Consider the following 27,977-nt stretch of genomic DNA (forward strand, 5'->3'; position numbering starts at 1 on the left):
GAACCACTACATCTATGGCTTGCTTACTTTTATCATCATTCACTGTATCTTCTCCTTTTTAACATTTTTGGTGTGCAGCCTGGACTTTCCTTGTTCAGCAGGCTAGTAACACACACTATTTACGCTGCAAAAGGTTTCATTTTTCGACACCCTTGCGGGACAGTCTTGACCGCGCGCTTCCGTCAGGCACCCCAGGTGGCACCACTGGCGCACTCCTGGGGCTTTCCGGCTTCTGCGGGACGGATGGACCAGAGAGCTGCTCCACTGACATGGAGCGAGGCCGCGCCCTCGGGGCATGCTGCCGGACCGAAGCAGTTGTTTAAAGGCGGACGAAGGCCGTGTCTCACCGGCCTGGCCGCTGCTCGGCACGGCGTACATCCCGCAGCGAGGTGAACACCCACCAGCCACTGAACCCAGCCATGGAACAGCGCCCTGACCGACCTCTCGAGCCTCTCGAGCGGTCCACTCGGTGCATCTGAGTTGTTTTATTTTGTATCTGATCTGGTGTAAGCGGCATATCATAATACAATGCCGAGGCCCTAACGCATCCTTTTGGTGATACTTTGAAAGCAAGAATGAGCTGCATAAAAAATGCTCCTGCCTGCATGACAAGTCGTACGGAATCACATTTGATGACAATGATGCTGCAAGTATTAGTAGATTATGTCATCATGGAATGAGGCTGGCAACTGCAATCTCAATGACAATGGCATGCCATATATTATTTACTATTGGCAAGGAATGAGGGTGGTAGCTGCAGTCTGAGTGGTAATAGCATGTCAGAAGTTTACTTCAATGTGAGTTACGCAAGGGTTACGACATCAAATCCCAACACTAGGCAATGGCTATGTTGTGTGTGTGTGTAGAACTTCCTGCCGCCTGAGCACACACGACAATCTCAAATGCCACTCCGAACCATGAAGGCCAGATCTAACGTGCCTAGCTTCATTGGAAAACCGGAACAATGCACAAGCCTCTAAACAAATCGTTAAAGCCAAACTGATATTTTTCCCTGATACTGACATCCCGGGACGACTCGGGGGTGTCGATTGACACCCTAAACGCGCCACTCGCTTACGCGCGTGAAAAAGGACGCGCGCGCTGCTTCTGCATATGAAACGATTCCTTTGAGCGTTGTCGTAAAATCCTGAAACTTTAACTACAAATGAGTTATTTTTTGTCGGTGCATTTTCCTGTTCCATCAGCATGCATTTCAGTAGGAGTCCACATCAGTTTTCTCCGGTGTACGGGGGCCCATTTGAAAAACTACTTTTGACGATTGAGATGACTAATATAGCACTGCTTATCTGAACATATTAGACAATTAGGTGAGCTTGATTCCAGCGCAAAAATAGTCTTTGAACCAGCTTTCCGTCGTAATTTTACGCTGTGATGGGAGCATTGGCTGTGGCTCATTCGCCATTTTTAGGCAAAATGCCACCCAAAGGTGTGACCTGGGTTTACTTAGCTAAAAGGCAGTACTTTGTAGAAAAAAAACTGTTAATCTAATCAAGCGTCATGCTGTGGTCCACCAGTGCAACAATATTGATTTACTCCATTTCGTCTCTGGAATACCATGCTCTTTGGAGCGTCATATCATAAGGATGCGAACTGAGGATGTCGATTCAGAGCCTGTCCATTAGCCGTCGGGAGTGCTGAAGAGAAAGGGAACTCACGTGAGCTAGGTGGTCCTGCTGAAGAGAAAAGGAACTCACGTGAACTAGGTGGTCCCGCTGCAGAGAAAGGGAAGTCACGTGAGTTAGGTGGTCCCGCTGCAGAGAAAGGGAAGTCACGTGAGCTGGGTGGTCCTGCTGCAGAGAAAGGGAAGTCACGTGAGCTGGGTGGTCCCGTCGCAGCAAACAAAAGCGGCATCAGCACATGAAAAACTGTCAGCGGATGCTGCACATGGGTCATTCACATGAGAGCTGATCCATCCCAAAGACCTCCCATCCTCTCAGTAGCGCAACCCAAAGGGCAGCAGCTGAGTGGGCATCCAATAGTGACACGGGTGGCAGTTAATTACGGGATTCGTCATGCGCCAGCCAAATAAGGTGCTTACAAAGCTTAACTATCAGACAAGCTTACGAGAGGACCACACTAAGTCGCTTGGCCGAACACCAGCAACGCCACCAGAACTCGAACAAGCTTTCCATGTTTGCAGTGGGGTCACCAGCTGTAAGAGCACCAATGCTTAGCCCCTCGGCAGCAGTTCAAGCGCGACTGTATGCTCACTGACACCACTATTGTGTGAGCAGCGCAGCCGAGTCCAGCACCCTGTGAGCAGCGCAGCCCAGTCCAGACTGCTCACCTTCAGACACACCCCGAGGACGCTCCGGCTGCTGAACACCTTGAGGCAGCCGACCAGCTGGTTGAAGACGCGCACGGCGGCCGCCCAGAGATCAAACCGCTGCTGTTGGGACAGGCCGGCGCAGACTGCCACCCGCATGGCCTCCACCATCGACTCGAACATGCCGCGGTAATAGTGGCCGAACGTCGCCCTGCAGCGCCAGACACCGCTCAGGTGGGCCGGGGGCCTCCGACAACGGCAGCCGAGGAGGCATCGACACACGCAGATGCAGCAGGCTGGCACAGGCATGCAGGGTGCCACCGCGGGCGGGTGGAGCACTGCAATGAAAAGGCGAGCACTTGGACGGGCAGACGAGACGCAGACACAGGTAGGCAGGACTGGACACAGCCAGACGGGTCATTGGCGCCAGCGGACGGGGCACTGGCGCCGGCAGACGGGACACTGGCGCCGGCAGTCGGGGCACTGGCGCCGCCAGACGGCATACTGGCGCCGGCAGTCGGGGCACTGGCGCCGGCAGTCGGGGCACTGGCGCCGCCAGACGGGACACTGGCGCCGGCAGTCGGGGCACTGGCGCCGGCAGACGGGATACTGGCGCCGGCAGTCGGGGCACTGGCGCCGGCAGTCGGGGCACTGGCGCCGCCAGACGGGATACTGGCGCCGCCAGACGGGGCACTGGCGCCGGCAGACGGGATACTGGCGCCGGCAGTCGGGGCACTGGCGCCGGCAGTCGGGGCACTGGCGCCGGCAGACGGGATACTGGCGCCGCCAGACGGGGCACTGGCGCCGGCAGTCGGGGCACTGGCGCCGCCAGACGGGATACTGGCGCCGGCAGTCGGGGCACTGGCGCCGGCAGTCGGGGCACTGGCGCCGGCAGACGGGATACTGGCGCCGCCAGACGGGGCACTGGCGCCGGCAGTCGGGGCACTGGCGCCGGCAGTCGGGGCACTGGCGCCGGCAGACGGGATACTGGCGCCGCCAGACGGGGCACTGGCGCCGGCAGTCGGGGCACTGGCGCCGCCAGACGGGATACTGGCGCCGGCAGTCGGGGCACTGACCGCCGGCAGACGGGATACTGGCGCCAGCGGACGGGGCACTGGCGCCGCCAGACGGGATACTGGCGCCGGCAGTCGGGGCACTGACCGCCGGCGGGGCCAGACGGGGCAAGGGCACCGACAGACGGATACTCCCGCACGCCAGGCGGAACGTCAGGCTGTCGACCAGAACCGGAGCGAGTCAAGCGAATACGGACACAGAGCACAGACCGGTGCGGCGGACGGAGGCGAACCGGCGGAGCGGGCCTGGAGCGGCAGGCGCTCAGATCGGGAACACACAGACGTGGAGCGCATGACGACATGACGACATGACGGCATGACGACATAACGACGACATGGTAATCACGACAACGACGACGACGAGGACGGTAACGGTGACGACATTTCGAGTGAGGATGGCCGTGATTAGCGACAAAAACGGCTTTATGCGTGAGAGGATCGTCGCTGACGACGACTAACCAGTTATGAGTGACAGGATCCTCGTTGAAGACAAAGAGGCGTTTAAAGACAACAAGATTGTCGTTGACGACAAATCACCATTAATGTGTGACACGAATGTCGCTAACGACGAATCGATATGCATGCGTCATCGAATCGTCGTCGACGACGAACATGCATGCTGCCTATAATAAAGCTGGAAGACTGTGACTCGTTGCACTCGATGGTATCGGACTATCAATTGCCAGCACATCGCCCTCATCTGATTTTGATTTCATTTTTTTCAGATGATCTCCAAAATGTAATCTAAATGACATCAACCTAAAATCGCATAGGTGAAGTCTACACCAGGACTGTCCTCTAAAAACACGAATTGATGGCCTAACTCGTTCAATGGTTCCTATTTCAGATGCGTCAGATGATCATTTTCATCTACTCATTGGCCACCACTTAACATAAGCCGCTGCGTACGGAGACTGCAACGCCGGGCGTCGACGTTTTTGTCGCTGCGAGTTGTGAGCACGTATTTTCGAAACTTTGTGTTATAATCATCTCTCTTATCTATTCTAGCTGAACGTTGAGCTTTTCCAGGTAAACATTGGATGGCCACGTAAGATATATTTTACTCATTTCGATTTACAATCTGCGTTCATTGGGTCTACAATAGCTGCATAACCATGTCAAAGTTGTTCTGGAAAATCTCCTGAATGGTGTTAGTTTAAAAAGAGTCAATTGAATCCTTGTAAAATGAAGAGCGATGCTGATGTACCCCCATGCAATCGTTCACCTGAGCTCTTCAGCTGATTGGCTTCAGCATACAGAGTAGATATCATGATGCCGTTTGGCATCCGCCCCAGTAAAACAAGGTAAACACAAAGTGAAGCGAAGAAAACCATGCCCCTACATCAACAACTGGGCCATATCACGCGACTTTTTGGGGACGGGGACGTTTCACATCAAGGGGGCTCTTTGTCGACTCGGTGTAATCTCCTTTTTCCAAGGCCATGGCTGCGCCCCTGCATGTAGCACAAAGGGAGTCACTTCGTCCTCAACAACAGGAAAAATAGATTCAGAATTGGGGGTGAAGTGGGCATAATTTTTACACAGCCTAAAATTTTGCAACTTACTATACAAGGCCTTAAAGCATCCCCAAACTTATTACGTTGGCACAAGACGAAATTTTTAGCACCCGAGAAATTACATAGCGGCCTCACGCCTGCACGTGGAGTGATGGGACATGATATGGCAGCCCGGAAAAATATGTATAATTAAGCTGGACGTTTGTAAATAAGTGCATTCGGTATGACTGGTACTATCAGCTGCCAGCACAATACCCGCGTTCAATTTTTGAGTCGGGTTTTGTGGACGATCGCATAGAATATAATATAAAATAATGTATACATATTATTCGACGTGCTTGGTATCGGACTGCCAGGCGCCAGCGCCAGCGCCAGCACCCCGACGTGCTTGGTATCGGACTGCCAGGCGCCAGCGCCAGCGCCAGCACCCAATCAGGTCCCGTATCGGACTGCCAGGCGCCAGCGCCAGCGCCAGCACCCCATCAGGCCCCGTATCAGACCGCCAGGCGCCAGCGCCAGCGCCAGCGCCCCATCAGGCTCCGTATCAGACCGCGTTATCTTAACATTCCGCGGTACGAAAAACGGCCAATCAGGGCGAGGGGTCAAAAGACAGTGTTGGATGTCCTGTTATGTATTCATGAAAAACAGTGCAAGTGCTTTACACCACATCACAAAGAGCAATCTGAAGGGAATGGAAATTGAAACACCTCTTGCCTGCACGATAACCACGCTGCACCAAATTGCCTGCTTACCTACATTACTTACGTCGCAAAAATATGACTAAGGTAATGGCGAGAATGACAGTAATTGACACATGAAACACATGGAGCAAATCTTCATGGACCTTAAGATCCTTTCAATTTGCATTGTGGCAAAATGAGATGGCATGCAACCTGACGCTTACCATGGGGTAATAAATGACGGACGAGTGGCAAGAGCATCCACACACTGGCCAGATCAGCTGCGCATAATATATGCCGATATGATTTAGAATAAACTGCCCAGATACACGTTACACCCGATATGATGTCCAAACTTTTGATACATAATGTCCAGACTGCAGACTATTGACCCAGCACTTCTTGACAGGATATGTTCACATGCTACGCCATGGCAGCGATGGCACCTCATGAGCATCGCATCCTTCAGCCCCGGAAACACATCACATGGCTTGGTTACCAACCCATCGGATGTGCGTGTTTGAACAGCGCCGTACAGGTCCACACCACACCCACCCACCCCCACCCCCACACCCACACCCACACCCACACCCACACCCACACCCACAGCGCGACCACAACACTGGCCTGTTTGATCTCCATCATACGGCTGTTCAATATAGACTCCAAACACAGAAGCCGATCGTACTATCGCCAAGCCGTCGTTGAAATGTCTAAATGAGGCCAAGACTGTCAAAATGGTGCTAATCATGCTCTCTCATTTTAGACCAGGCGCAGGTCCAGATATAAAAACAATTATCGCAGTGACGATGCGGGACAAATCGATAAGATGAGAACGCGGTAAATGGACCCCTCTCTCCACAGTGACCAGGAAGGCGTCGTGCTCTGATCGCGCTTGCAAGCTACGTTGCACGATCTACACCGGCGAGCCTGAAACTGGCAGCCGTCTTCCTATATGAACGATGCTCGTGAGGTGCACGCAGTAATGTTTTAAAAGCATCACCGTCACTTGTATTCAAACCTCTGCCCGCGTGACAGCAGGGCAACTCATCCCGAACGGGACCAGCAGTTCTCCCACCAGAATGCCGTCCACACAAGGCCCGGGCCGCCGACATCTGGGTGGGTTTTGTTGGGCGAGTCCACAAAACAACATATCAACATCTAAAACACGACAGACTTGAAACATTAAGCCACTAAACCTACTCAAAGAGATCATGGCAAATGAGAGCAAGTTTCGCGCAGCTTGCAATCGGACACTGAGAGGTGAAAACGTCCTCGCCACGAGCGAGTGGGATTCTCCAGGAAGCCAGACTATCTCCGCGAAGGCCTAGGAGATCCTCCAGCAGACTCGACCGTTCCTGCACCCCCCCCCCCCCCCCTCTAAGCTCCCGCCTGTGCGACAGCACCAGCCTTCACTTGATCATCTTAAAAAGCACCAGCGAGAGGACCATGCCGAGCAGCATGACAAAAGCGATGCCGACGCCGACGCCGCCCAGGATGGAGGCGTGATCGAGCGCGAACTGCTGCAGCCGGTCGCGGCAGCCGAGCTGGTGCGCCTGCGCCACAGAGCAGGAGGTGGCCGCCGGGCCGGAACAGCACGAGTCGGGCAGCGTGCTGAGGTGACCGCTCCAGCTGCGCGGTCCCGACAAGCCGCAGCACGCCAGCTGGTCAAAAGAACAGCACAGAGTGCGTCAGGGAGCGCACCACCGCACGCACGGCCACACACGTGCGGTACTTCCCATGTAGCAGTCACAACCGGGATAACATGGATATCAGTTAAAAGCATATCAACCCTGTGGCGAACAAGAGCCCCTAATCCCTGTTGCATATAGGGTGCTTTTAGTTTGAAGCGATTAAAATCTGTTAGAATCCATACATTTCACCGAAGATTTATTTCTTTGGGAGGCAGCCAAGGCCAAGCAATGTTTGCTTCTTTGTTCAGAAATAATACTGCGCACGAGCAGCCATGGAGATTCCAGACATCCAAGATCGCGACACAGCAGAACGGCCGGGTTCCATTATGAACCAGGTCAGACCAGGCACGTCCTCCACACCTGACATACCGTTGTCTGTGCCGCATCCCAGGCGTCCTTGATGGCCGGCTTCGTCTCGTACTCGTCCAGGGAAACCATCATCTGTGCTTCAATCGTATCCTGCACGCGTTGCTTAAACACGTAACTGACGATGCCGCCCACTAACAGCACCACGAACATCACGAGCAGGATCGTGAAGTACTGCGGACAACGGCGAGTATTCAGCAGGTTGTCACGGGCTAACCGCGGAGAATGAGTGCTGATGCGTTTTACCGTCCCCCTCCAAGCGAAAACTTTCAGTAGTGCCACTCGGCATTGATATATTGCTGATGCAACAACACCGAAACTGTCTGGCCATCAAGTCTGCTTCAAAAAGCCTCGTCACTAAAACCAGATGCTCGGAATGGTAAAATGCTCCAGCTTTTATATTTTACAAGGCCAGCAATTGTGCTTCGGATCATCGACAATCCGCAGCAGCCAGCGTTTGAGGACCTGCTTACCGAAAACAGCATGCAGCGGACCTCCTTGACGGCGCCGATGCAGCCGAGCAACGAGATGAGCACTACCACAACACCGCTGGGGATGAAGATGTAGGCTGACGAGGCGTACAGGTCGGTGCCGAACAGCTTCTCAAACTCGGACTTGTCCACCACCGTCCAGATGCCGACCGCCAGCACGGCCGCCCCGCCAAGCTGTCCGAGCGGCGAGGAAAGTCAGACCCTTCAGCGGCAGCTGGTGCACGGCACACCGAGCTGTCCCACATCCAGCTGTCGGCGGCAGGGAAAGTCAGACCCTTCAGCGGCAGCTGGTGCACGGCACACCGAGCTGTCCCACATCCAGCTGTCGGCGGCAGGGAAAGTCAGACCCTTCAGCGGCAGCTGGTGCACGGCACACCCGAGCTGTCCCACATCCAGCTGTCGGCGGCAGGGAAAGTCAGACCCTTCAGCGGCAGCTGGTGCACGGCACACCGAGCTGTCCCACATCCAGCTGTCGGCGGCAGGGGAAAGTCAGACCCTTCAGCGGCTGCTGGTGCACGGCACACCGAGCTGTCCCACATCCAGCTGCCTGCCGTCACCCGCCGCGGCAACATGACTTCGGACGGTGAGTACCAAGATCATGAATAGGAAAAATGGATAGCCCCTATTTGCCTCTCTTCTGTCCATCTCCCTCCCCTCTCATATGGTAGTTGCCTCTAAATATTAAGCATACATTAAGCAGATGTCTAAGCATACTTTACAAAGCCCGCAACGCACAACTCGAGACTGGTTAAATAGCAAAATTATTAAACGTAACGTAGATTCTTCCTAATGGACAATTCTCGCTGTACACGTTAAATCAAAGTAAAACAACCTGAAACATCTCGCGAGACGCAAATACCATCTGTGTCCAAGAACAGACCTCGTGAATCCCATTCACCATCGCAGCAGGCAGGAAACATAGAATACATTTCCTTGCCCGAGGCCACCACAGTAAATCCTGTGGTGAACAGCGGGCCAAAGGCGACCGACAGAGGGTCAATGACCTGAAACCACATGCATTTTGCGACATTCCTGTTCTGCCTGCGCTCCATTTCACTCTCGATGTGTTGTCGATCCTCCGACTTTCACTGGATGGTCTCTCCACCTGTTTTGAGGTCACACATAACGATTAATAAACACTTGATTTGAAAGCACGAGTTCTGGCTTTACTTTAAACACCACGCTGCACTGCCGATCTTCAAAATTGAAGAGTGCCTTAAAGGCACTTAAACCTCGATGCCCTGGTGCGTGGCGGGGTCGGGCACTGAGACCAACGGCTCGTATTCGCCACAATATCAGGCAATCTTGCACCAGACTGACGAAATGCGCGCACGTAGCACTCACCAGGATTAGAAAGTTGGAAATAAATAGAAGGTACTTGACGCACTGACCACAGCCTTCCATTGGCTTTCCTTCTGCCATTCTGATAGAAGCTGGTTCTGAAAGCGACGGATAGATCACGTTAAACAGGAAATAACAAAATCATGCATATTCGGGGAACGAAATGCTAAAAAACAACGTAGCGACATGATTTTGATAACGGTAAGGTATCCATGACGAAGCGCTATCCAATAATTAATTGACGGTGCTACATTTTTTTTTAAACGGTCTTGAGAGCACCCTGTGCTTAATGCCCAGGTCAGCATTTTTTTAGAGAGAAGAGGAGAGCATGGTTTTTATTTTGCAAGAAGTATAACTTTTTCAACTAAATAAAGTGAAAATAATTCACGATGTTAAAAGAGCATTAAAGTGCCTATTTAACGTCTAGTTCAGGACAAATCCGCGTGGAGACTTGGCGGGTTTAAGTATTTTCTGGAAATAATCAGTCAGGATCGTTTCTTGTGTTTTTTCGCGGATTTGGATGGCAAAAATGCGTTTTGCGCTCAAAGAAGAATTTTAACACAAGTAAACATATAACGAGGCAGAATAACCTCTTTAAGCATATGACAGCTTGCTGCCCATCATTAAGGGTGTCGTTTCCTGCTTATTTGGGCGCTGAAGCCTCTCAACTTTGAGAGGAAAGTGGGCCTTAACTGGGAATGAAAATATCTAACGCATTTTGAGGGGAGGTCGAACTATTTTTCGCTGATTAGCTCCCAAAACACATTTTGCGAAACCACGCCGCAGCCCAGACTTATCACTTTGAAAAAGAAGCCAAAACGCCTTTAACTGGATGGTTTAAACACTCCGCCATCATCTGGTTCTGGTGCGTTACCATCGACACTAACCCATTAGTTTTTTGTTTTAATACTCACCCACTAGACGAAGAAAAGTGTCCAAGCAATTATTTCATCCTTTAGTATTCCGGGCCTCTGACAGACATGAAATGACCCCTTATCGATCCAGAGCCCCGACCAACGTAAATCGCGGGCCCCGGCCTTGTCCCAGGTTAGGAAGTGGGCCTCAAGACCCAATGATACACGGAGACTGTTCGCTTCTGGTGATGCCTGACAAACACAGAGGCCCTCAGCGACTCGGGGGGCCCGGTCGGCACACATGGTTCTCTGACAGGCCTTTAAGGACCCGGCCCGCATGCCTGGGCCTCTTATTATGACCTCCAGCCGGCCGTTTGCGCTATTGGGGCGATTCGGACCCTCAAATCGGGTCCCTCATTTTCGGTCCCAAAGGCCCTTCTGGCCCCTCTTCTGGTCCCCTCGAACACTGTCCCTGGCTGAATCGAGCCTCTTGCTAATGCAGGGTCCCTGCTAACCATACTCTGCGGCCCTGGCTGACACAGGGGCTGCTCATTAATACAGGGGCCCCCATTGACACAGGGCCCCACTGACATAGGGGCCCCCACTGACAGAGGGGCCCTGCCTTATGTAAGCTGGGGCCCCTGACTTGTCTGTCCTTGGAAACTGGGTCCTCAGGCCACGACCGAAACGAAGGCGATCGCTCAGTACCGGCAGTGTTTAACTGACAGAAGCCCTCATCGACTCAGCGGGCTTCCGATCGGCGTAAAGGGCTCTCTGATAAACATTTGAGGGCCCGAGGGCTCTTAATGCGACCTCCGTTCAGTCCCTCGGGTCCTTCCGGTCCTCAAATAGACCATTAATTGCCAGTCCCATGGGCTCGAAGGGGCCCTCAAAACCTCAGGACCGAGGGGGAGGGAGCATGTGCTATCTGCGCCCCTCTGCCTTTGCCACGGCTGAAGCCAAAAACACATTTATTCAGCACATACGTTTAAAATGTGGACATGCAATTTAAGAGCTTACATGAATTAAAATTTTACTATTTACACTCCCCAATGACCTGAATTTAGGGAACTCAGACCCGGTTAGAATTTTGGCAACATTAGTAAGCAATGCAGGACTTGAGATCTGCGCTCAACCCATCACACCATACACGGGGCGTGATTCATTTCGCTGCAGCTCCAGCTGTTTACAGGGATTAGTGCAGCGTCCACAGGGCATCTGAATTGGCATGCAATGCCTGCAAGCAATGCAACAAATGTTTTGGTTTTCTAAACGTTCTGGCCATCCGTTCAAAGCCAGGCGTACACTCTCTCCTTTACTGAGCCATATAAACTTAATATAATTCCGAATACCACCATGCGTGTCACAGGACACCAGCAAACTCATCCACACACCCACACCCACACCCACACCCACACCCACACCTACACACCCACCCACACATGCACACACCCACATCCGCCTCCAGCAATTGCCTCTAACTGTACAGCCAAAGCACGCCAGAGATGTAAGAGCCATGCTCGTGTATCGCGGGGAAAATTCCTTGACACATATTTCACTGCAATCAGCTCTCTATCGCCATTGCGGAAATTACCTACCCGTTACCCCACTGCTGCTGGGCTTCGCCAAACTGCTCCCAAACGAAAGACAACGGCTAAATTAGTAGCACAAGCAATGCGAATGATCATGCTGCAGATCTTCACAACAATTTTTTAACAGGCGATACATTGTCCAAGAACAAGTCAAACACCTACAACTGCTGAAGCATTTGCAAACACGCGCTTCTACTGGTTGATTAATATATGTATATATTTATATCTTGATCTTGGCTATATATATATATATATATATATATATATATACAGACAAAATCCCAATTACATGAATTCATTGTCTCGTAGAAGCCGCTCTTCCTCGACTAAGAGAGCAGATTTCACGACTAACGATCAAAATATGATAACAGGAAGATTTGTCTAGAGTGATCCGCAGTACCTGCTGGTAAAAACCAGCTTTTCGATCACAAGAAATCTCACGCAGCTGATATTCTGAGCTCGCGCTTTTCTTCCGTCGTAGTGCTAAGGAACAAAGCGCTGTCGAAATGAAAATGCACATACCACGTGCTCGCCTCAAACAGCGTGTGTACTAGATGAAACATTGCAGCGCAAATTGAACACTCCTTGCAAAGGAAATGCACCAAATTCATCGGAAAAGCATGCTGCAACGGGTCCCCCTCCTGACCCAAGCTGTATTAACAGACACAATCTCTTTGAATGATCCACGCCGGAGAAATAAACATGCACAACATTGCATACGGCATTGGCTGCCTTCCACAAGTTCCAGCAACGGTGACGTCGCACTTTCAAAAGCCTACACGAGCCAGGACGTCTCCCTTCGCACGCATAATCCGCGCGTATACGGCGCATTAGGGGGAAGGCGCGTGCGGGAGCCCCGGAATCGAGCCGTCCGTTCGATATCGCACCGCCCTGACATGTCGGCAGCAGGTTGTAGCCAGACCAGGGCGTGGCCGCGTTCGGCGCGGATGGTGCACGTCGTAGCCAGACCAGGGCGTGGCCACGTTCGGCACGGATGGTGCACGTCCTAATCCCATTACGGTGAACGGCCAGCTCACTTCTGCGTGACCAGTGACGGCTCGACCGGCCCGAGCATGCGACCGCCCTGTCGCGGCCGGGCCGGGGCCAGAGCACCAAGCTGGGCGCAGCGCGTAGGCGCGGTTGGGGACGGTTGAGGCGCTTGTAAGTTGCCGTCCGGCGGTTTGAGGCTTTAAGCTCACTGGTTGTGTCATACAGGGGCATACTTCATATACTTTTGGGGGGGGAACTCCTATGTTTACTTGCACCCTCCCCACAGTGCCTCCCTGAGCTCCTCAAGGCATATGAGCAAAAAGAGAATGCTTAGCCAAAGAAATGTGGAGGAATGGTCTAACTATTTGTGCACTGGGTGCCTGGACACCTAATTACATGTATCATGTTCATTTTGTACCAGAGGCGAAGCAAGGATTTTCTTAAGGGAGTGACCAAAAGCTCGGTGGGTAAGCGTCACGCTGACTGACTTACTGTCAGGAGCCATCTATGGTGAAATAGAAGGAAATCCGGGCTAAGGGGAGCCCCTTTTTGGCTGCTCCTCCGTCTCGTGCCTCACAGCATGCTGTAGCAGCCTGATGTTTTTATCATGTCAAGCCTTCAAATGTTTTGTTTGTTTTGTCTTGTGCTGCATATATAACACCTGCAATGGGGCAAAAAACAATTTGCTGCGAAATGTGGCAACTTTTAAGGGCACGGTGTGGCGTAGGTAAAAGTTAATTCGTGTTTCCCTCAAAAGTGGCAATTTTTTGTAGCACAATCGCGATTTATGCCGTACATCTGCCAAGTAGATGCCAAAACACGATCAGTGACAGCGGTGGTCACCAGTGATTCCACACCCGTCGAACGGTGGCAAGTACTCCAGGTGAGCCCCGTGGTGGTCCAGGATGCCCCACAGGTGGACCTGCTGCGGGCGAGCGACTGGCTGGACGACTGTCTGGTCCACGGCGATCCGCTCCATTAAAACCAAACGAAACAACCTCAAGTTGTTTCTCATTTTGACATCTGGGACGCAAACCAAAGTAGCCAAAATTGGGGACCACGTATCATTTTAGGGATTAATCAGGTCAACCTTATCAACTCAGCCCCTTCCCACAGCTGATTTTAGAAAGAGAAACCCCTGATGCCACCAGATATTTTTTCGAACCCTTCCAATTCAGTGGTGGGACATCCGGACTGACCAGCAAGTCGGCTCGCCGCAGTCTCGACATTAATAATTGGTTTCTTTAGCTTAAGCAGCTTTTCTAGTTGGAGAAACACATCAGTGATCTTTGAATTCTCTTTCGGTAAGGTTGATCGTTTCTGTCAGGAGGTAAACGTGCACTCTTGATTTTTGGTCTGTGTTCAATCAAGACAGCATGCAAAATGCAGTCTGCAATGATAAAATAGTCGACGGTTTTTGTTCACATGATGTCTGAAGTGTAGACCATGTTTTCCGTAGAGACTTTGCGGGAAATAAAACGCGACTTCTTTTAGGAAACAACCTGCATATCACCCACAGAACGTATCAGGGCTACAAAATGTCACGTTACATCGTGACAACAAAAAGTGTTTTTCATCCGTAATCCATAGGTAGTGGATGAGGCTTAACCTAATTTTGAAGACACAAATCGGTGAGTGCGTGCAATGCCAAATTTGTGAATAACTATGCGATACAAATACAGTCAGCTTGTATGCGTCCAAGCGGCACTTGCAATTCCTTCCAGAAAGTGCGCTTCTGCACATAATCATCCCGCCATAATCCTGGTATCATATAGCATTACGAGCACTGCATGGAGTGCAAGCTTGAACCCGCGGACAGCTCGCAGCGTAAGAAGCGAACGGCTGGCGAGCAATCAAGGATGCCATGCATGCTTTGCGATGCTTTGCGAGGGATTTTAAGTTCGAAACTGTAGTGCTGAGTTAAAGGCATTCCAGATACCACGAAGTGCTGTTTAAACAACGTTGTAAAGCAATCATTAGTTGCACTGTCAACACTCGACTTTTCAAGCCGTGCTTATGAACACAGGAGAACAAGGCTCAGCAAGGTGAACCGAACAATTGCGCTTAAAAACCAAGACACATGAAACCAGGAAATGCTCCGAACCTGTGCAGACACTACCACTACACTACCATTGCCAATATTTCAAGATATTACATATTCCGAGCGATTCATTCATCCCACATCCTAACACCCGATGCAACGTTCTACACCAAAGACTGCACGAAACATAGGTGGCCGAAACGTAAAGCCGCAGTTGATAATAATGCGGTTAATAATTGAAGCACCAGTATACGGATTGCCCACGAAAATAATTCCTGCGCACAGACCAGCGCTCTGCTAAAAAAGCTGAATTTTGTGGCAAAGGAGTAGAAGTCTCCTAGCACTATGCCCGAAACACCACTAAAGGCACCATCTTCGCGCTTGAGCTCCGTTTAATGACGGAGGATGAGATCGTAGAGATGCTCACCGCTAGTTACTTTTATTATGAAGTAAGAGTATTTATATCAAATTCAGGTGTTTCAAATGTCAGCGGTTTGGATACGGCAGCAAGTACTACAAGCCGAGTGTCAGATGCCTGAAGTGGGACAAGCCGAGTGTCAGATGCCTGAAGTGGGACAAGCCGAGTGTCAGATGCCTGAAGTGGGACAAGCCGAGTGTCAGATGCCTGAAGTGGGACAAGCCGAGTGTCAGATGCCTGAAGTGGAACACGAGCCCTCACGAGGGCAGTGCTTGGACATCGCCCCAGAAACATCTCAGCTGTGGGAGCGCTAATCACAGCGCCAATTCTTCCCAGTGCCCAAATGGAAAAAAGAAGAAATTTTCCTTGAAAAGGTCAAAACAGGTGTGTCGTATCCTGAGGCAAGGCGCTCTGTCGGGTCAAAAATGTTCCCACAGTCCAACAAAGCATGTGCAGACAACAAAACTCAAGAGGGCCACTTGCGGAACACAGACTGACGCTCTTCCTCAGCTGCCTCCCCTGAAGCTTCTCACCCCGCACATCTGTCTGAACTGAGTTGACCACACACACACAGACAAAAAGTGTCGTTGAGTTGCCCTGGCTGGACGCTCGGACGCCCAGGCGCCCGTGCGCTCCGCCCTCAGGTCGGCCGGCGTTCCAGCCCTCCGGTTATGCGTGATCCGCGTGCGGCTCAAGCCGTCTGGCGTCCTAGCCCTCCGGCTATAAACAGGCGGTAGCCCGGTCCCTTTGGCCGCCACACGAACGGTCCCTCCCCCTCCCCCCGCCCCCCCCCCCCCCCCCCAGTACAACGCCAGCCACCACACGCTTGCAGGTCCCGTCCGTCAGTGAAGGTGGCGATGGAATGGCCCCGGCCTGTCTCGTTCGGCCGATTCTCACCGGCGAGGATGGGTACATTGATTACTAAATGCCTTTCTTCTTACGGTGTTATTGTCGCGATCTTTTGCCGTATTAGCTCCAATCATCATCGCCGTATAGCAAACATGGTTTTGTACCACCGATACATAACTTTAAAATGCCTATTGCTCGTTATATCGCCGCAACGTCCCGGGCGGTGGGTGCCGCCAAGGTGAGACAGCGCTGCACATCAGACAAGAACTATCACACACGCCACTCGCTCTTACCACACCTCTTCAGGCTGTTGCATGCCTATTTTGCCTGCATGGCCGCACCATCGGTGTATGCTCTTTATGCATTCCACCAACTTGTAAAAAATACGGAGTTCTTACGGTAACTTTGCCAACTTGTTATTCAATTTTGCGACCCTTTTCTCATCCTCGACAATTTCAACGATCACACCCCGGCTTGGCGTAACCGCACCCAGGCCGCTGATCGTCGAGGACATTTGATTAAAGACTGGAATCAGACACATAATTTAGTTTTTCTAAGCAAAGGAAACAGCCACGTACCACCACATACGCACTAACACGGAAACAGCCATTGACCTGTCGTTGTGCTCTCCTTATAAAGTGATTTTGTATTGGACTGTTAAAGATGATGTCCACGACAGTGACCATTTTACAATTAAACTATACACCACCTTTGATCCAACTACAGATCAGTGACAAATATGCGAAAAGCAGACTGGGCCAAATTTCAGGAGCTTTGTTTTGCCAACCACGATCGCTTTGACTCACCAGAGTGTTGGTCCTGTCACGCATAATCTTAATCTGCAGCAACCATGACAATTCCATTAAGTAAACCTCAGATCAGTGGCTTTCACATATTTGCCTGCCAATGTGCACCTAACCTCTAACAGTGTTAAGTAGCAAATAACCACGCTTATCACTAGTCGTAAGAACAGCGGCTGCCTCAGCGACTCACAATGGACGTGATCAGTCTCCTGCACGGCCTTTGACAATGTCCCGTCATTTGAGACAGAAGGCTTCCAATGCTCGCCACAGGTTGTGAATTGGCTTATTTGCAAGTCTGCGGGCGGCCGTTGGTTGTGTTCGTGTCGTGAAAATCTCACAAGCTTGAAGGACGTAGCTGATTAGTGATGGCGTTAAACGCTCTGCCGATCTAGGAGGATTGTTGTTTGTGGGTACCCGAACTGTACTTCGGAGGTCAACGGAGGACGTCGGAGCGACTGATGTCAAGGATTCGTCCGGAGCTTCCTGCTGCTTAGAGAAGCAGCGACTCTGGGTAAGCGGCCGAGCAACGCCGGCGCAGGCCTTACACACTGTTCACCGCGTCTGAGATTTAGTTGACTGACCGTTCAACAGGCGTGAGACGCTTCTTATTGTCAGTGCTCTTGTTAATAGAGCCAGATAAAGGTGCCGCTTGTTCAAAAAAGTAGTTTATCCACCGATATAAGTACTACATGGATTTCGCACTAGATTCCACTGATCAATACCATGTTAGGAAGCGTGGGGTCGACGCCAGTGATGGCGGGGGCCGCTGGTTTACCTAGCGCACGAGTGCTTGAGATATGAACTCAAGTGCATTAGTTTGGCACGATTTGCGTGATACTACTTTGAGGTACGTGTGGGGCCATATGAATCGGTAAAAGTTTGCCTACAGGGATGGAGTTTTGCAAAACACACTGGAGCTGAAATACATGCGGGCAGCTGGGAAGAAAAATGATTGAGCCTTGCTCCAAAATGCACGTTGTGTAGTTTTCTTCCAATAATTGGCCCATATTCTTTTCAGAATTAGGACGACAGAGCGTTGCTTCTCCAAATCACTTGGGGGGGGGGGGGAGACCAAGCCGTAAAATGATGCCGTAAAAATGATGAGCGATGAAAAACGATAACTAAAAAGTGAGTATAACATAGGAGACTACACCCCTGGATGACAAACACAAATGTACCCCTGGATGAAAATCGCAATCAGCCTCAAGCTTAATAATCACCAAACTGGATGGGTAGCCTTCAAACTTGATAACCATCAAACTTGATGTGGAGCTACACCCCTTAGGGCTGGTTATGTTAGGTATGCCTATAAGCGTTAACTTTATTACATGAGCCTTACCACCATTGAAGGTTTGGTAAGTTTTCCATGCATTGATCATGGGCGAAAACTATTGCAGAAGGTGGCCAAAGTGTTGACGTGTACTTAGTGTCACCTGGGAGCCTTGCAAAGCCTATTATGTCAGTCTTACCCATCACATCCAATGAAACCCCCCAGCTAGCGGTAATGTTGGATCTTTTGGTACTTTGTAGCCAGGCAATTGACCTATGGATACCATTGGATTGATGTCAGGTTTTGAAGATCTGGGTTGGCTTTATGTGGGTGCAAGCAGCGTCTGCCTATGATTTCATCAAATGATGTCTGCCAGATTTCTTTTTTAGATATCTCCCTTCCTTTGATGTCAGGGCAGCGCCATTAAGCTGATGCAAATACAAATTTAACCGCATGACGAGCATGCCAAATGTGATATTGGGTCGTGGTTCATTCATTAGCCCTGGCCACTCTTCATAGCGCAGACTGATGGCAGGTGTCCATGCGACCCCTCCCCACGGCGTTTCAAAACTAAGGCGAGCAACTCGAAACCTAAGGCGAGCAACGCGAATAAAGACAACGGTAGACTGGTCCTAAACAGATGTTGCAACGGATTATAACTTAGAAGTGTTGCGATTCTAGATACAAAACTGGTGAAGTACCATTTTTTTCTGGAAATCAAACCTTTTTAGCTTTTCATATTAATATGCACGAGACCATACTCTTCAGTGACAAGACAGATGTGTGTGCTCTCACTTAAGTTGTTGAGTGCATTTGCGAGAAGTATTATGGATATACATAAAACAGTGCTTATAGCCTTATCACTCGTACAATGAGCAGGAGAATGGAAGTATAGACGGATTGGCATTTCGGCCATATGCCTTTATGAAAACGAATATCGGTAGCAAATTCATTTATTGCTGATAAATGAAATAGTGAATTTTCTACCGATATCTTTTTGATGGAGGCATACGGTCGAATATCAACCCGTCTATCTCTCCATTCTCCTGGCTATTCCACGCAGAATAATGCTATCAGTTTTGTCTGATCTACAGGCGTGTTCTTTTTTAATTCTGACTACAACGGTGTGTAGTTTTGTGCTTTGAGCTTACCTTCATGATGTAGGGCCCCGATATTGTAACAATGTCGGTCTGCCACCGACGTCGTCCGCTCATCACTGTGCAGTGCTCCTAAAAAACATCGCTCCCCAAATACCAGGAATGCTAGGGATACATTTTGGTGTGAACATACGCGTAACATATGTCTGAGAGGCTACCAAAAACTTGGGCGGCATTGCACGACATGCCGGAGAGGCATCGTCAGAAGGCATTGGAGGGCGCGTTACACCCCCCACCTCCACCTCCACCAGAGCGAGGGTTAAAGTTGCCTTATTACTGCTTCTAAATGCTGTGCTATATGATATATCAATAAATCCTCAGTAAGCTTTATAGACGTGACCGTGCGCTGAATTGATCCCAGGACAGCATTCTGGGTGAATGACACACATATCAAGGGCTGGGAACATCTGTCCTAAAGAGCTTTCGTTTGGCACCAGGGATTTGCCAAACCGTAATCCGTGCATGTGGTTTGACCCCCGACCTTGGGTCTCTGGGGTCTTTATCAGGCTATGTCGTAAGATCACGTTATGTCGAGCCGAGGGATCGAATTCCATGTCCCTACATAGTTCAGTTTTATTCATCCACTGCTGAGAAACAGTGATGCTTTAAAGACAGTGATGGATACCTTAGTGAGCCAGGCGTTGATCGGGCATGACCTTCGGTTGCGGTTTTCCACTACTCTGGCGTGGGGCAAATCAACACTGTTGCACGCCCTGGCCGGGTCGACGGGGTTGGTGGCCAGCTCCAAAAATGCCACTTTGTTTGCCAGGAAAATTTGCATCACTCAGTCCCAATGCAGAGTTAGACTGTGAATTTCCCATACCAGGCATGCACCAGCCTCTGTAGTTTAGTAGAATTGATAAAGGTCTGGCCGGAATGCACGCCTGCAGCAGCTGCTGACCTGATTTTGGATCTGCAATGAGGTGGGTTTTGTAAATACGCTTAAGGTCCGAGGCCGGCGGGCTGCGTACAGCCTCCAACGCTTCCAAATAACGGCCAGCTTGGCATGTGCCCCCCCCCTTCCTCCTCTAAGGCTTTCGGAGCATACCTGTCCGCCCCCTTCCCCCCCCCCCCTAAGGCCTTCGGAAGATACCTGTCCGCCCCCCCCTTCCCCCCTAAGGCTTTCTGAGGATACCTGTCCGCCCCCCCCTTCCCCCTCTAAGGCTTTCGGAGCATACCTGTCCGGCATGTCGTGCAATCGCGCCAAACATTCAGTAGCCTCGGAAGCATTCATTGCCCGTGTTTTGACATCAAAAGCATGTCCCTGGCAATTCTGCACTCCAAGTAGCTGCGGTCTTTTAAGAAGATTGCACGGCGATCCACGGCCGGCACGGGCGACGGGACGCAGCCGACGGTACCGCGGAACGCGCGACGTACCGACCCCGTTACATTCATGTATGTTTACATCACAAATATGTGTAGAAACATGGCTGTTAAATTCCGTATCGCTACGGGCGTGACTGCGTACATAAGGGCGTGTGAAGTTAACAGTTCGATTTTCAAGAAGATTTAACATTTAACTTGGCCTATTCGGATCAATTATTGACCTAGCAATATGCAACTTGTTGCTAAGCCCAAGGTGTCGTTGAGGCCAATCCACTGTTTCCTTTTCCGAGGCCCTACCCATCTCACATTGGAAAAGGCAGGGGTCGCATAAACCTACTCTTCCTTAGTCCGCGTTTTGAAAAAAACGGATCTGGGCGGGGGTTAAGCGCTCTGCAGTCTGGCGCCAGCGGTTCCCTGCCCTGCGTCGGACACACGGCCTCTCCTGTGCCCGACGCGCGGCCGCTCCAGTCCCGAAAGTGCGCCCACCCTAGTGCCGAACACGCACCCACTGCAGTGCTGGACACACGGCCTCTCCTGTGCCGGGCATGCGGCCTTTCCAGTGCCGGAAACACGGCTGACCTAGTGATGGACGGCTGCTCCAGCGCTGGCACTCTGCCTCTCCGTGATGGACACACGGCAACCCTAGTCCGAGCGCACGAAGGCTCGTGTGACGGGCACGCGGCCGGTCCAGTCCCGGACACGCGGCCTTCCCCGGGCTGGTCGGCCGCTTCTCTTGGACACGTGCGAAGTCCGCGCGCCCAACCCTAGTCCGAGCGCACGAAGGCTCGTGTGACGGACACGCGGCCGATCCAGTCCCGGACACGCGGCCTTCCCTGGGCTGGTCGGCCGCTTCTCTTGGACACGCGCCCCTCCTGTGGCGAACACCCAGCCGCCCCAGTACCGGACATTCGACAGTCCCACTGACTGAAATAGCGACGTTCCAATGAGCGATTCACCGCCGCTGCAATGAGGCACTGGCACCGCATGTTCTGTTAAGTTGCAGAGCATTACAATGACATTGTGGGCTAATGCAGGAAGTACCTCACGCTGTGTTCCATTTTACGAGCGAATATTAAGTTCAAGGTCCACAGCTGGAACATGTGATGTACTGTACACAATGTGCTGTGCGTACCGCTAAAGAAGTCGCGATCCTGTTCCGCGAAAGGCGCTGAAACCAGAATTGTTGCGAAGCGTTAAATAAGGTTGCCATATGACAAAATGATCTTAGTGCCCACAATCCGAAATGATCAACCAATCTTGCGAAGCAAGGCTCGTTACGCGAACATTGACTCGCCACCCACGTAACTCAGGCCATTAATATTTTATCCAGTGTTGGGTATATGGTTGGTGGTTCTGTATTTGGAAGACAATATTTCGAGAGCGGATTGTGAAGCTTATAAATCTTAAATTGGAGCACTATGGAGAACTATGAAACTCCATTTCAGACGCTGCCGTTCAAGACACGGGACGTAGCGATGACACTGAGCAGCACAGCCAGTCTCGAATTAGAATGATGTGGTTATAACATGAAAAGTACAGTCCAATAGCAAAGCAATAGAGAGCGATAATATGGATGGCCTAACCCCTGCAAAATGGACGTGCCTATTGGCCTTAAGCCTTCTGCTGGCCCGCCACTGTGCACTCACCCCTGCGTACTAATCGCCGGGACTTTTCGCATGACCAGCAAATGATCCTTTGGTGCAAGTGAAACTCCCGACACAAAAATGTTTGTTGCTCATGACAAATCGTATTCCAATTATATTGATGTGAATTTAATCAAATTTAGAGTCATATTGCAACGGTATCTGAGAAATTCGGCTCCAGTTGTTAAGCCAACAGCAACAGCAAAATAATTGTAAGGCAGGAGCTTAGGCACACAAGTCGGCAAGGCCACAGCAAAGGTGAGCGAGCGGGGTTTTGGGTGCAGTGAGTGCGCTACATAATGGGTTGATGGTTTGGCACGGTCCGTGTCTTAATGTGCACTATGCGGAGAGTCCAGTAACAATGCAAAACAGTGAAATTAGCTGGGACTCTGATACCAAGGCCACTCTAACAATCTGTGGGACTAAGCATGCCAATAAGCTGATTGGACTTGTGAAATGAACCGCATGCATCAAAGTTACTTCAATGGAAGTCTGAAACAGTCAATGTATGTAAAATTGGCTTGAGTTGAAGGCTTTCAGGAAAGCTAAAGCTCATTAAAACCAAAAGGCTTTGTGGCTTAACACGCACCCGGGTGGCCGGTTGGATACCCTTCGCTTGGGTGGGGGTCAATTTGACCGACCCGAGATCTCAGGAGCTAGGAGAGCTAGGGGCACAAAGTTCCCACAGTGAGTTGACCTGTACGTGACCTTACTTAGGTCAAAGTTTGAGGTTTTTAGATCATGATATTCAGGCCAAATAATGTCAAAGGAATTCGAATTCCAGGCTGATCTCCAAAGGCCCCTAGAACCAGATGATTGTTCTAAGCAAAAGGTGACATGCTCACTTAAGGTCAGTGACCTTGTTTGACCTCTTGAAGGTCATGATGACCAAAATCATACAAGACTGCTTTGAGTTTTATATTTGGATAAACGACAAAGATTATGCTAGGCAGTATGTTTCTAAAAACCAATGTTTACCTGGGTCATCTAAGGTCAGTGACATTTTCTGGCCTTTAATAAGTCCATGGAAGGTGTACTATGTATAATACGAGTACTGTTATCAATGCATTCGAAATAAGCACCAGAAACTACCCCATACAGCATGCCCTGTTGTAATAAAACAGGTTGATGTTGACCTTGGTCCGACCTTTATAGCTGACCCTAGGTCAGCGTATTTTGCTTATTCAATTGTTGCGTTGTCTAAGAGAATATCTTAGAGATGTGTGGTTTCACCTAGCATTCTGTTGTTGGATCAGATTGAACGATTGCATAGAAATTGCCCTTGCAAAACCATGGCTTGGCTTTGACCCGCCATAGGTCAGCAACCTTACATGGTGCATCTAAATTGCTGGTGCCAGACCATCCGGTTTTCAATTGTCCACAGCTTTGCAAAATTTGGCGCGGCTTCGCTGCGCCGTTCTGAAAACATTTCGGCAAAGCCTTCGGTGGAGATGGGGTGGGGGTGGGGGGGTGGGGGGGTAATTTGACCTTGCCCCAGCGCGTGTTAAATCATCGGGTGTGATATTGGTATGTAGTCCCTGGAAAAGCGTGTGGTTTAATACAAATACTACGGATTGCATGGGAAAGATTCAGACGAGCCTTCCCCGTAAATGCTCACCATCAGCATATTTGTGGCTTAGTTTAATCGCATGACATTCGAGAGATTTCAACCCAAACTGATGATAAATCGCCGCCAGCAATGAAAAGGAACGATGTTGCATCAGAAGACAACAGAAATGCACGGTCATTAATATACCAGGAGGCACCAAGAAAAGGCCTCAGTAGTCTTGCAATCTCATATCAAAAGAACGTTTCTGAACACAATTACTACGGATCAGTCGCCAGGGGTGAGTTGACTGCATGCAACATTGGGGGATTTAACTCGACGTTGAAAGGGAGGGGGGAGGGGTCACCCCCTCCAAGTTATTTGCAAGTGTATACATACACAGAGTTATGTCCCGGTTTTTATGGTTTAGGTGTACACGCTCATGAAATGCAACATTGAATCATGAATCTCGATGGCATCAATACACGACAAGAAGACCAGGTGAAAGCAAAGCTTATCTCCCAGTATCACACATCCATCAGTCAATCATCTCGACTAGTTATAATGAATCATGAAGATCATCTGATGCAGTGACAACACCTTTCATGAGGCGCTTTATGCATTGGCAGACCTCTTAACGTAGAAACAATACCGTCGACGCATGCAATTTACGGCGGCAAGTAAGCCCATCCCATCATGTAATGTGGGCAAACAAGCCCATCCCATCATGTAATATGGGCAAGTAAGCCCATCCCATCATGTAATATGGGCAAGTAAGCCCATCCCATCATGTAATGTGGGCAAGCAAGCCCATCCCATCATGTAATATGGGCAAGTAAGCCCATCCCATCATGTAATGTGCGCAAGTAAGCCCATCCCATCATGTAATATGGGCAAGTAAGCCCATCCCATCATGTAATGTGCGCAAGTAAGGCCGTCACGACGCCGAGCCTGGAGCCTCGCATCCTCGCACAAAGCTACGATTTTTTACGATTGCGAGGACGAACAAAGTACTGTTATCTTTGTTATTATATTTGTACGGAAAAATATCACCCCGCGTCACAGCGCAGTCTATAAATGCATGTGTTAAATAAAAAACAGCTGTGTTAAACACGTCTCCATTACCTTTAATTAAAAGGGTAGCATGAATGAGTGTTGCACTTTTCAGACAATGGGCAGTGACGAAGGTAATCCGGAAGGCATATTCATGCCATGGACGACATGAAAGAAATTTCCCAGCGCATTTGCGTGCAGATTTGGCGCGAGCCTCTTAATTGCATGAATTTTTTTACACCAGGGACGGCGCTGAGAAAAACTTGTTGCACGGGCCCTCATCCCAACACCAGGCCGGGAAATTCCAGGTAAACGGCAGAACTTCGCCGCAAAAGCTTAACATGCCTCAGTGCTAGGCACAGTCCGTCCTGTCTAGTGACGCCATCAGGCTTTTACAGCGAGTGCCGCGGCCGGCCACAGACCACCCCAGTCTGGAGCGAATGGCGGGCGCCTGGAACGACTCGAACCCACGCCGACTTGGTTGGATGCACCTGAAGGCATGCACTCGTAACCAACTGAGCCACCGGTACATCAAACGCAGGATGGAATTTGATCCCGAAAACTAGTGACCAGGAACATTTACTTCAATTTATTGAGTATGCATGCGTGTTGTATTCGCCTCAGCTTCTACATACATGTATATTTGTAATGTATGTGTATACATGTATACGTATGTGTATACATTCATATACACAAATTTATAGACATACATATATATATATATATATATATATATATATATATATGTGTGTATATATCTATATATAAATGGAAAATGAAGGGTGAACAAAAATGGCACGAAAGCTGCGAAAAGTTATGGCATGCCCATACGTGCAGCACAGGCAGAACATGTCATACCCAGTATATAATCCAGCAATGTATTCCAGTGAAATGGACGCCCTTAAACATCGCCGGTGTGGAAAATGAGCACGTTGTCAAGATACCACCGTGCAAGCGGGAAATTCACTTCGACTGACCGAACCAATGCTGAATGCACGGTGACAGACCGTTGCTAGGATACAGGCGGCGCCGCACGACTACGCTGGGCCACTGCAGGCCTCTAAACATACCTGTTGGGCCGGCCGGAATGTGGACCAGGCGAGCAGTGGAGCACGCGGCAGACTGAGCGGGCGGGCGCGCGCCGGCCGGCCGCGTTGCCGCGGGGCTCTCTGACCGGCCCGCCAGTAGCGCCATCTGTCACCGGGCATCAACCAGCCGCAGACGGGGCAACGAGTGAGCAACGGAAACGATAGGTGGCGCTCGGAGTGAGGTGGAGAAGCCGCCGCCCCTGGGGCGGTAGGTTTTTCCGCTCACGCGCTAGGCGGGGGCGTGGCAGGAGACCCACTCTGTGCTAACCGAGCTGTAGCCATTGCACTGGTCTGGCTTACAAATGTACGTCAGAGACGTCCCTGGCCATCTCAGCTTTAATGCTTAACGAAAACAGTAGAGACACGGTTTGACAAACCGGATAGAGGCTTTTCAAAACACAGTGGGCACAAAGACGCGTCCTTAGCCAAATTAAATAGAGGATCGAGTTCAAGGACCCATCGAGGGTTTAACAGTGTCAGTGACCGTTATTCAACTCGATCTTCCTGGCGAGTGGCACTGTTCAAGTGGAAAGCCGTATCGAACACCTTTTGGTGCTGTTCACAATCCTACCCTTCCTATGACCTAAGCCCCTCCAGTTTCTGAGCCAAGCGCCCGCGAAAATGGGGAAAGGTATATCGGAGAGGATTCTAAAGTCACCTTGGCATTAATGACGCCATGATAACACCATTCAAATCACGCCATTCCCTAAGCCATGCAGCGATCAAGGCAAGGGGAAAATGTGTCGAGGCGTTCATATCTGGCGTTCGTGAGCGCGATTTCCAGATATAACGGCAGTCAATTAGCCCTTAATCAATGTTACGCAAGGTACGATGACGTTATCAAACCGTAACGCATGGAGGAGCATATCTGATAAACGATGTGCAAACTAGAGCAGTCTTTTCCATTTAAAAATCATACAAATAGTTATAAGTGAGCTTGTTTCATCATATACCATACTTGCTTTAATATCTTCAAACGTGAACCATTCTCTTTAAGTGCTGAAGGCTATCATTTTTATTTTTAAGGCTTTTAAGTTATCGTTTAAAAAAGGTTTTTGTTACCACTGCAAGCGAAAGAAGTTCAAGCCCGATGCTCACCGCAATCCAAATGAATATTGAGCTGGACAACGATGTCCCAATTTATGAACAATATTGATGTCCCAATCAATGGACCTTGACCTGACGTAAAGAAATATGATGTGTACCGGAATGAAAAACATGGCTGATGAACGATGGCCGGTGATTGAATGGTATTTCTGGATAGAAGCACACATAGTTCGGGTGTATACAAATATGCACATGTATGTTTGTTATAATTATTGGGTTTACGTGTTGAAGGTGCATACACACACGTGACCATTCGACCTTGTGTGGATACCTGTGTGAGCTTGACACTTTTTGATTGTCATCTCTGACTTTGAAGGACTAGCCAAGTGACTTATCTGAAATTTGGTAGCAGCAGTTGTGCCAATACGATAAAGTTCAGGTTAATGAAAGTTGAAAGCACCTGCAATTACTTGCAAGATTAGTGCACGCGGGTCAGAAATGTCCGCAAGAAATAAGTCAAGCTTTAAAATGTTGACCCTGTAATGTAAATTAACACATTTTTTCACGACGGTATCTTTCATATAACGAAGAAAACTGAGATAGTATGGCTGCTTTTTGTGTAGCCTTGGGCATTTTTTCAGAATTCAAGGTCGCGGCCGCCGCCTTCCTGAATGCTAACCAATTTGCTTATTTTAATCTCGATGACATAGGTGTTCAAGTAACATCTTTGTATGGGGTTATCATGGGTGGCAAGTCCGTTCTTGGAATTATGCTTGGATCGCGAGGTTTAATTTAACGGTAAACGAAAGGTCAAATGTCAAGCTCAAAACAATTAAATGCATGGGGATTAA

The 27,977-nt window shown here is 50.1% G+C and overlaps 1 protein-coding gene across 1 annotated transcript; it reads right to left on the reverse strand.

Annotated features, from left to right (window-relative positions):
• Positions 1-6,969: 6,969 nt before the first annotated feature.
• Positions 6,970-26,097, reverse strand: LOC119092066 (tetraspanin-11). The gene is made up of 5 exons (XM_037215028.1): positions 26,062-26,097; positions 9,453-9,547; positions 8,091-8,282; positions 7,621-7,791; positions 6,970-7,221 (listed from the first exon to the last, which is right to left on the reverse strand). The coding sequence occupies exons 2-5, from the start codon at positions 9,528-9,530 to the stop codon at positions 6,970-6,972; spliced, it is 693 nt and encodes a 230-aa protein (XP_037070923.1). The 5' UTR covers positions 9,531-9,547; positions 26,062-26,097.
• Positions 26,098-27,977: the final 1,880 nt, after the last annotated feature.

Source organism: Pollicipes pollicipes, unplaced genomic scaffold (genome assembly GCF_011947565.3).
Source record: "Pollicipes pollicipes isolate AB1234 unplaced genomic scaffold, Ppol_2.1 Scaffold_3447;HRSCAF=4054_pilon_pilon_pilon, whole genome shotgun sequence".
Taxonomy (NCBI): domain Eukaryota; kingdom Metazoa; phylum Arthropoda; class Thecostraca; order Pollicipedomorpha; family Pollicipedidae; genus Pollicipes; species Pollicipes pollicipes.

Bases quoted from the DNA above. Each gene is read 5' to 3' on its own strand.
- LOC119092066 (XM_037215028.1), bottom strand. From the start codon at position 9,530: ATGGCAGAAGGAAAGCCAATGGAAGGCTGTGGTCAGTGCGTCAAGTAC. The intron at 7,792-8,090 runs GTAAGCAGGTCC...CGTTGTCCGCAG, and splicing joins TCCGCTGCATGCTGTTTTCG to TACTTCACGATCCTGCTCGT. The intron at 7,222-7,620 runs GTATGTCAGGTG...TCTTTTGACCAG, and splicing joins GGGATGCGGCACAGACAACG to CTGGCGTGCTGCGGCTTGTC.